A 10,382-nucleotide genomic window follows, 5' to 3' on the forward strand; every position below is an offset into this window, starting at 1 on the left:
TCTTCTGCTGCTTCTTCTTCTTCAAAACGATTTCAAAGCTTGATTTCAGAAATCATGAAAATCGAAAAAAAAATGAAGAAGAAGAAGAGGAAGAGGAAGAGGAAGAGGAAGAGGAGAAGAAGAGGAAGAGGAAGAAGAAGAAGAAGAGAAAGAAGAAGAGGAAGAAGAAGAGGAAGAGAAATATTATTGCTGTGTGTTTTTTACTCGAAGACTTAAGTCTCTGTTTATAAAATGCACATGATGATATTTTTCAAACTATAATAAATGAAGTCATCCTTAATAAACTAAGCTACACTAGAAATGGACATAAACATAAGTTCTTATCACAACATAATTTACCTTTTTTTTTTTTATTGAACCTCGTTGTGAGGGCCGTTTAGGGTTTTCTCTTAAAAGAATAACCCCCAACAAGCTCAATGCTACTCTCACAGTCTCACTCTCGAAGGTGGAAAGCACTCTTCCACTCAACGCATTCCATTTTAGTATACTCCTCCTGAGTTTTGATTGCAAGAAAAGAATGTTGTCATTGTTCTCATCCTCACCAATCAAATTAAGATATGCTTTTCAATTCCCAAATTCTGTTCCCCACTCCGCTCTCCGTCTTTGCTTCCCTTCAACTTCATCCCTACACTCTCACTCTCACTCCCAATCACTTGATGAAGCTGTTGATTCCTTCACTCGCATGCTCTCTATGCGTCCTCCTCCGTCCATCATCCAATTCACCAAGATTTTGGGATCTCTTGCCAAGACCAACCATTTCCCCACCGCCATTTCCCTTTTTCAGCAATTGCAAGCCAGAGGAATCGCTCCCAACTTATTTACTTTGAACATCTTAATCAATTGTTGTTGCGGCATGAGTCGTATGACGCTTGCTTTCTCTGCTTTCGCCAAGATTCTCAGGATGGGTTTTCAGCCTGATGCCGTAACCTTGACAACAATCCTGAAAGGCCTCTGTCTCTGTGGTAATGTTCAAAAAGCACTGCACTTTCATGCCACAGTGCTGGCTTATGGATTTCACTTCGACCAAGTCACTTATGGGACCTTGATCAATGGGCTCTGTAAGACCGGACACACATCAGCTGCTATTCAAGTGTTGAGAAAGATCCCACGCTATGGGATTGGTCCTAATGTCGTCATGTACAGTGCAATTATTGATAGCCTCTGCAAGGATACACTTGTAAGTCAGGCTTTTCATTTATACTCTGAAATGCTTGCTAAGGGAATTTCTCCCGATGTTATCACATACAATTCTCTCATTTTTGGATTGTGTCTTGAGGGTCAATATAAGGAAGCCATTGATTTGTTAAGTGATATGGTGCTCAGAAACATTACTCCTAATGTTTGTACCTATAATACTTTGATTGATGGGCTATGCAAGGAAGGAAAGATCAAAGATGCAAAGAGTGTATTGGCTGTAATGGCAAAACGTGGTGTGAAACCAGATGTAGTTACTTATAACAGCCTAATGGATGGATATTGTTTGGTTAATCAGGTAAATAAGGCAAAATATGTATTCAACACAATGGCCCAAATTAGAGAGTCACTTGATGTTCAAAGTTACAATATCATGATTAATGGCTTCTGCAAAATTAAAATGGTCGATGAAGCCTTGAATCTCTATGAAGAAATGCGTCGTAAGTACTTGGTTCCAAACACGGTAACTTACAACACTCTTATTGATGGCTTGAGCAAATCAAAGAGAATCTCTTGTGCTTTGGAGCTTCTTGTCAAGATGCATGAAAGAGGTCAACCCACTAATGTAGTCACTTACAATTCCTTGTTGGATGGGATGTTCAATATCAAACGAGTTGACAAGGCACTTATGTTATTCAAGGAAATGAAAGAGAGTGGCATTGATCCAGATATATATACATACAACATACTTATAGATGGGCTGTGCAAAAGTGGAAGACTTATAGATGCAATAGAGATTTTTCAAGATCTTTCCGTTAAAGGCTATCATCCAAATGTGAGGACATACAATATTATTATCAATGGGCTCTGCAAAGAGGGCTTGTTTGAAGAAGCATTGGCACTCTTGTCAAAAATGGAAGGCAATGGTTGCTTACCAGATGCTGTGACTTTTGAAACTGTTATTCGTGCTTTGTTTGAAAAAGATGAGAATGACATGGCGGAGAAACTTCTTCGGGAAATGGTTGCTAGAGGCTTATTGAATTGTTAAAAGAAGGTAAGATACATCAATTCAAATTGAAATTACATCTCATTGTTGCTGAATATGTATCACAGTTTTGCAAATCCTGTGTCTGTTGGGTCAGAGGACTTTGGCAATGCCATAACATTAATTAATTTTGCACTTTCGATTTTTGCAATTGCTATCATCCTTTTGAATTCCACTACTTTATTGATTCTTTATATGATATTCCTAGTTATAGCTTACAGCTTTAGTGTTTAAGATCTCTTTATAGCAATAGAGTGTTCTTTACTGTTATTTATCATGCTACAAACTAAGCAAAACTAAAAAGATTGAAAAATTTTGTTTTGTTGTTTGTTGTTTGTTCTCTGCTATTCTGTTGTGCAACTTATTTTTCCGCACCTTTGTAGGTACCATATATATATATATATATATATATATATATCAAACTAATTCCCATGACTTTTTATCATAAGCAACCGTGAGCTATTGTTTATTTGATTGAATCCTCTGGGAATTGTTGTAAAAGGAAATTTAAATAGGTACTAAGGATTTATTCTTAGGCTATATAGTTTTCACTTCCATCTTAAAAATAAACCAAATGCATGTCCCCATTTTTCATCGACCTAAGCAACATCGAGTCAAGGTTAATATGGTTCAGTTATCTCAAGATTTTTGGAAATGGATCCTCTTCAATTTTTTTAACACTTGACAGAATAAACTGTGATCTCTCACCTTTAATTCTATAAGTGAGAACAAAATTAAATATGAGAGAGAGTAATAAATGGTTAGATTTAACACTGAACACCATCTAATTTTTGATCCACTCCCAAGATTTTTGCCCATTTTCTTAATTAATGCAAGATTTTGTGAATGCTCAATATTCTATTCAGATTGTTATAGAATTTATATTCAAGAATACTATCTTCTTCCAATTCTGCAGAATCTATTCTGCTTTCGTTGTCTCAAAAAAAATGTTAAAGTAATTGTTAAGAGCTGATTTGGGTTTTTCTCTAAATATAATTGGAATGAGTTGAATTGAGTTCATTCATGATAATAGTGCACATTATCGTGGTAGTTTGTATAATTACCGTTAATTTTGATTTTCACTGTGTGTTAATGAATTTGGTTATCAGCACGGCAATGATTTCGGTATTGTTGTTGTTACAGTTGTATTATTGTTAAAGAAGAAGAACAAAAACGCTGAAGAGAGGATGTTAAAGAAGAAGAACAAAAACGCTGAAGAGAGGAGGGGAAAAAAAAGAGAGAAGAAAAAAAAAAAGACATTATGATAAATGTGTGTTTTTTTTACGATAAATATTATTGAGGATCTAAATATAAAATTATATTTTGTACATATATCTAATTATAGATTTTTAAAGTGTAAGAACCAATTTATAATTTTAGTAAAAATATAAGAATTAGTGGTGCAATTTAACCTTTAAATAACAACTAATAATGATTTAATTATAAATTTTTATCTAATATAAAAATTTAATTATAATTTTTTAAATTCTAAATATTTAATTAAAAATTTGATCAAATTATAAAAACTAACAAAAATAAAGAAATTTTATTGTTATTGTGGTTGTTGTCGTTGTTTGGTGGATCAGCTTTTTTTCTCGAGCATAATGAAACCATTACTCCCCCAAGCCTTGTAATTTATACGTCCAATTCATAAAATTGATAAAAAAAAAAAAAAAATCAATAGAACCCAAGTAAAACGGGACTGGAGTCTGGAGACCTTTCATTAGTATGGGGGGTGTTGGAAACAGAGGACTATTTCCACAGAGTTAGCAAACTCCCTCAAACTTAGACAACAGCGACAGTGCGAATCTCTAAAATTAAAATGTTGTCATCCTCAACCTCAAGGATCACTTTCATTTTTAGGTATTCTCTTCTCCAAATCCCTAATTTTGTTTCCTTCCCTTCCTCTTCATCCCTTCACTCTCATTCTGAGCCCCCATCCCTTTACCAAGTTGATGAAGCTGTTGATTCCTTCACTCGCATGCTCTCTATGCGTCGCCCTCCATCCATCATCCAATTCACCAAGATTTTGGGATCTCTTGCCAAGACCAACCATTTCCCCACCGCCATTTCCCTTTTTCAGCAATTGCAAGCCAGGGGAATCGCTCCCAACTTATTTACTTTGAATATCTTAATCAATTGTTGCTGCGGCATGGGTCGTATGAAGCTTGCTTTCTCTGTATTGGCCAAGATTTTCAGAATGGATTATCAACCTGATACTATAACATTGAATACACTCGTTAAAGGTCTCTGTCTCTGTGGTAATGTTGAAAAAGCATTGCACTTTCATGACAGAGTGCTGGCTCATGGATTTCACTTCGACCGAGTCACTTATGGGACGTTGATCAATGGCCTCTGTAAGACCGGACACACATCAGCTGCTATTCAAGTGTTGAGAAACATACCACGGTATGGCATTGCTCCTGATGTCTTCATGTACAGCGCCATTATTGATAGCCTCTGCAAGGATACACTTGTAAGTCAGGCTTTTCATTTATTCTCTGAAATGCTTGCTAAGGGAATTTCTCCCGATGTTATCACATACAGTTCTCTCATTTTTGGATTGTGTCTTGAGGGTCAATATAAGGAAGCCATTGATTTGTTAAGTGATATGGTGCTTAGAAACATTACTCCAAATGTTTATACCTATAGTATTTTGATCGATGGGCTATGCAAGGAAGGAAAGATCAAAGATGCTAAGAGTGTATTGGCTGTAATGGCAAAACATGGTTTGAAACCAGATGTAGTTACTTATACCAGCTTAATGGATGGATATTGTTTGGTTAATCAGGTAAATAAGGCAAAATATTTATTCAACACAATGGCCCAAAGTAGAGTTTCACTCGATGTTCAAAGTTACAGTATCATGATTAATGGCTTCTGCAAAATTAAAATGGTCGATGAAGCCTTGAATCTCTTTGAAGAAATGTGTCGCAAGAACTTGGTTCCAAACACGGTAACATACAACACTCTTTTTGATGGCTTGAGCAAATCGAAGAGAATCTCCCGTGCTTTGGAGCTTCTTGTCGAGATGCATCATAGAGGTCAACCTGCTGATGTAGTCACTTATAATTCGTTGTTGAATGGGATGTTCAAAAACCAACAAGCTAACGAGGCATTTATGTTATTCAATCAAATGAAAGAGTGTGCCATTGATCCAGATATATGCACTTACAATATACTTATTGATGGCCTATACAAAGGTGGAAGACTTATAGATGCAAAAGAGATTTTTCAAGATCTTTCCGTTAAAGGCTATCGTCCAAATGTGAGGACATACAATATTATTATCAATGGGCTCTGCAAAGAGGGCTTGTTTGAAGAAGCATTGGCACTCTTGTCAAAAATGGAAGGCAATGGTTGCTTACCAGATGTTGTGACTTTTGAAACTGTTATCCGTGCTTTGTTTGAAAAAAATGAGAATGACATGGCTGAGAAACTTCTTCGGGAAATGGTTGCTAGAGGCTTATTGAATTGATAAAAGAAGGTAAAATACATCAACTCAAATTGAAATTACATCTCACTGTTGCTGAATATGTATCATAGTTTTGTAAATTCTGTGTCTGTTGGGTCAGAGGACTTTGGCAATACCATAACATTAATTAATTTTGCACTTCCGATTTTTGCAATTGCTATGATCCTTTTTCATTCCACTACTTTATTGATTCTTTAGATGATATTCCTAGTCATAGCTTACAGATTTAGTGTTTAAGATCTCTTTATAGCAATAGAGTGTTCTTTACTGTTATTCTATGAGATCATGTATTTATCATGCTACTAACTAAGCAAAACTAAAAAGTAAAAAGATTGAAAATTTTGTTTTGTTGTTTGTTCTCTGCTATTCTATTGTGCAACTTATTTTTCCGCACCTTTGTAGGTACCATATATATATATATATATATATATATATATATATATATATATCAAACTAATTCCTATGAGTTTTTATCATAAGCAACCGTGAGCTATTGTTTATTTGATTGAATCCTCCGGGAATTGTTGTAAATGGAAATTTAAATAGGTACTAAGGATTTATTCTTAGGCTATATAGTTTTCACTTCCATCTTAAAAATAAACCCACCTTCTAAAATGCATGTCCCCTTTTTTCATCAACCTAAGCAACATCGAGTCAAGGTATTTATGGTTCAGTTATCTCAAGATTTTTGGCCATTTTCTTAATTAATGCAAGATTTTGCGAATGCTCAATATTCTATTCAGATTGTTATAGAATTTATATTCAAGAATACTATCTTATTCCAATTCTGCAGAATCTATTCTGCTTTCGTTGTCTCAAAAAAAATGTTAATACATTGATGAAGATACTGTAATATGGCAAAATGATTAAAGATTTAAAGAATCATTGAATTGCTCTATGATAGCTCTAAGTACATGCGTTTTGGTTGCAATTGATGACATGAAATCTCATAATATAATCTCATCAAGCAAGCCCCCCATCCCAAAAACAATAATAAAAAAAATTTCAGCATCAAATAAACAAAGATTCATATACATGAATTTTGTTGGACTATTAATCTAAAATAGAGCAGCAGCCAACAAAGCAAAAAAACTTGAAACACCAAAACGGATGAGTCCTGTTGCACTTGATGATTCAGCAGGGGGACCAAACATTTTAGGGTCTAGATTTATATCTGAAACCAGCAAATGTAGTTTGAATTTTGTTATTACACATGTATATCAATGAGTCTCAGATAAATGTAAAATTAACAAACTAATTGATTTGAAATTAATAATAAATTAATTTATTATTGGATAAATTTATTCACTACTATGCATTATTAAAAAATATAGATATATTATCGCTTTGTATTTGTATCAGTAAAGTACTCTTATAGTTCTAATGTCTAGTTTAACTCTTAGTTCTGTTTTTAATATTTGAATCGACATGTTTTATTTCTAAACATATTTATTTCGTCCTATTTTAGTTTTTTAGCCAATTTTTTTTTAAATACACTTTTTCTATTATGATTTTTTTAGGTAACACAAATATCGTAATTAGAGTGATTATAGTGATGGTGCTTCTAATATTTTGAAAATGAAAATAACAGAAGAATAAAAGAAATAAGAAGGCAATAATAATGGAAAAATAATATTTTTGAAAAAAAATTTAGTTTCAACCAAAAATTTCAATAGAATGATAGAAAATGTTTGTGAAAAAAAAATGTTTTAAGGGTTAGGAACTAAATTAAAATTTAGTTGTTTTCAAATCTAAAAGGATGATATTTTTTCTATTTTTTTAGAAATAATTTTAAAAATTAACTTCAAATAAATATATTTGTCATATATAAATTACTTTAAAACTGCTTAAATTTTATTTAACTTGTTCACAAATATTTTTAACATTCAATGCTTTTTTTTAGACATGAAAATTTCAATGTTTCAAACACAATAGTATTGGTTGATGATTTACCTGATACTGGTGGGCTTTGTACTGCAATGAAAACAAAACAACGTAAATTGAAGGTTAAAACCAAGCCATCCATTAAGTGAACAAAATTTGAAGAATACAAATTATAGACATTATGTTATTAATTCAAGATTTTGCAAATGCTCAACACAAGTACACAATTCGGTGAACATTATAGAACGTGTATATTGATTGGGTGAAAGCGAAGATAATATAATAGGGAACAATTTCACGAACTATAAAATGTTCATCTATTTGTTTTAATTTGTTTATTAGTAGATTTATAGCTATAATGGTTTTGTTTTCTTAATTTGATTCTGGATCTTTCAATGGAAAATGTAATTTCTCGGTTGTTAAATTTTTAAACCAAGAAAAAAGATATAATAATGGAAATGTTACTATGAAAATAAAAGGAAAAAAAAGTATAACAATAATCAATATTCCTATTTTAATGTGAAACAACAAGATAAATATTGCATTAAGTTGTGCAACTTGTGATATTGGAAAACAATCATTTTATATTAATTTAAAAATGAAGAACCACCCGTATTATTAAAAAAATAAAATAATTACAAATTTATATTTATAATCACACTTTAAATAATAATTGAATTCATATTTATAATGGAACTTTAAATAAAAATAAAATCAAACTAAATTCAAATTTATAATAAAATTTTATAAATAATATAATCAACTAAATTTATATACATTTGTAATTAAAATACAAATAAAAGTACAAAAAATAGATATCTGAATGGTTCCTAGCTTTTTATATTCATGAAAAAATTGATTATTTAATTTAAAAAATATTTATTACCCTACTACAAAAATTTCATTCTTTTATAAAAAAATAATTATTTTAGAGATTAATTACTCTACTAAAAAAATTATGTAAAATACTTATAAATATACACAAGTACAACTTTTTAATCTAACAAAATGTAAAAATTAGACTCAATTTCGCTAAAATTTTAAAGGTAATATTGAATTTTACAACAAAATTAACATTCATTAACAAAATAAATTTATATAGGGCTCTTTTCTAATTATAAATAATAACAAGACTTATGAAAAAATATTAATGTTATCATTCTTATTAACTAAATCATAATATTAGGTAGTTGACAATTTTATAAGCAAAATTTATTAAGTAATTACGTAAAAACTAGCAACGAACAAGCAATAAGGATTCATAAAAAAATCTATTATATATTACCAATTTTATAATTAAAATGTCGCATATCATATTTTCATCTATTCTATTTATCAGATTTCAGCACTTAATGATAGAGTTGACGTGACATACTTTTGAGAGTGTTTAGCGATTTATTTCTTTTAACTCATTAAATACAATTTATTACAATAAATTAACTATATCAACTAATTGATTTTATTAGATATTTAAATATCACACAATTTATTATATATATCAATTTGATTTAGTAGTATTTTTTAATTTATTTCTTTTAATGTTCTGTTAGTATTTTTTAATTTATTAAACCAAATTAATTATACTAATTATTTGTATTAATTAAATAATTAGATTATTTTATTAATTATTAAAATAATAAATTCATGAATAAAATAGGTTCTCCAGATATTTTCACTAATAATTAAATCAAATCAAATCATATATATTGAGCTAAATTCAAATCATGTGAATTAAAGACTAAATTAAAATAAGATGATTTTTTACTTATTGAAATTGAATGCAATAAATATAAATTAATTTTGTTAGATAATCATAGTCTTCTGATCTTCTATATATAGATAGCCACACAAAATTATAAGAATCATCATTTTTATCGCTTTTGCTATTTCAACTCTCCTTTTCTTTTTTTTTATGTATAAATTTACTTAAAATGAGAAGGTATAGATGAGTGTTTCATTAATTATTTGTTTGAAAAATATTATAGTCCGAAAATGTCTCAATTTAAACATTTTACCGCTGCCGATGGAAGTTGAACCTATAGTAATTTAGGGTGACCATGATATTTTTTTATAATATTACATAAAAAATATTTCTTATAATGAATATATCCATTGTAATTAATTTTCTTTGTCAATCTGTTATCTTTTACCTAACAAACAATATCCACATGTTGAATATATTATTTTCATCAGAAGTCATACATAATTGATTGATAATTCTATATATAAAAATACTCCTGTAGTAACTAAATATCATATTGTTATCTCACTAAAGTTAATTCTCCTATGATTGTGTCAATGTATAGCACTATCAGATGAAAATTGATTAGATTACATTTATTTTCGACGAGGTAGGTAATCTTTTAGGCCTAATTACGGTCGGAGTTGAGAAAAGTTTAAAAAGCGCTAACAATACAAATATTTTTTATTTTTAATACCCAATAATAAATATATAAATTAAAACTAATATTGTTTTGTATAAAATTATAAAATGTAAATTATACTTAAAATATATATAATTCATATTAACTGTTATTGTTTATCAATTACGTTATGACAAATTTAGTTATTAAAAAAGATTAAAATTAACTTAAATATACACAATATTATTCTATGCCTTTTATTTTATTTTATCATCATAAAAAATCATACATATTATAAGAAAACATCATCTTTTTACCAAATGTTCTTCCATTCAATAGTTTCTATAAAGAACAAATGGATGCTTTTGTTATTTTCAGTTCTTTGGTAAATATGGACGACGCATAATAATATTGTGTTTGACAAGAATATATGAGATTTTAAAAGGCTGAAGCATAGGTTTTAGTCCTTAACATATTCGTA

At 30.0% G+C, this 10,382-nt stretch overlaps 2 protein-coding genes across 2 annotated transcripts; both read left to right on the forward strand.

Moving 5' to 3' along the window:
• The first annotated feature begins 444 nt into the window (after positions 1-444).
• On the forward strand, positions 445-3,481 carry LOC130982511 (pentatricopeptide repeat-containing protein At1g62930, chloroplastic-like). The gene is made up of 2 exons (XM_057906544.1): positions 445-2,188; positions 3,323-3,481. The coding sequence occupies exon 1, from the start codon at positions 518-520 to the stop codon at positions 2,180-2,182; it is 1,665 nt and encodes a 554-aa protein (XP_057762527.1). The 5' UTR covers positions 445-517; the 3' UTR covers positions 2,183-2,188; positions 3,323-3,481.
• A 434-nt stretch (positions 3,482-3,915) lies between these two features.
• On the forward strand, positions 3,916-5,858 carry LOC130983308 (putative pentatricopeptide repeat-containing protein At1g12700, mitochondrial). The gene has a single exon (XM_057907533.1). It carries the CDS (start codon positions 4,002-4,004, stop codon positions 5,655-5,657), a length of 1,656 nt encoding a protein of 551 aa, XP_057763516.1. The 5' UTR covers positions 3,916-4,001; the 3' UTR covers positions 5,658-5,858.
• Positions 5,859-10,382: the final 4,524 nt, after the last annotated feature.

Source organism: Arachis stenosperma, chromosome 5, assembly GCF_014773155.1.
Source record: "Arachis stenosperma cultivar V10309 chromosome 5, arast.V10309.gnm1.PFL2, whole genome shotgun sequence".
Taxonomy (NCBI): domain Eukaryota; kingdom Viridiplantae; phylum Streptophyta; class Magnoliopsida; order Fabales; family Fabaceae; genus Arachis; species Arachis stenosperma.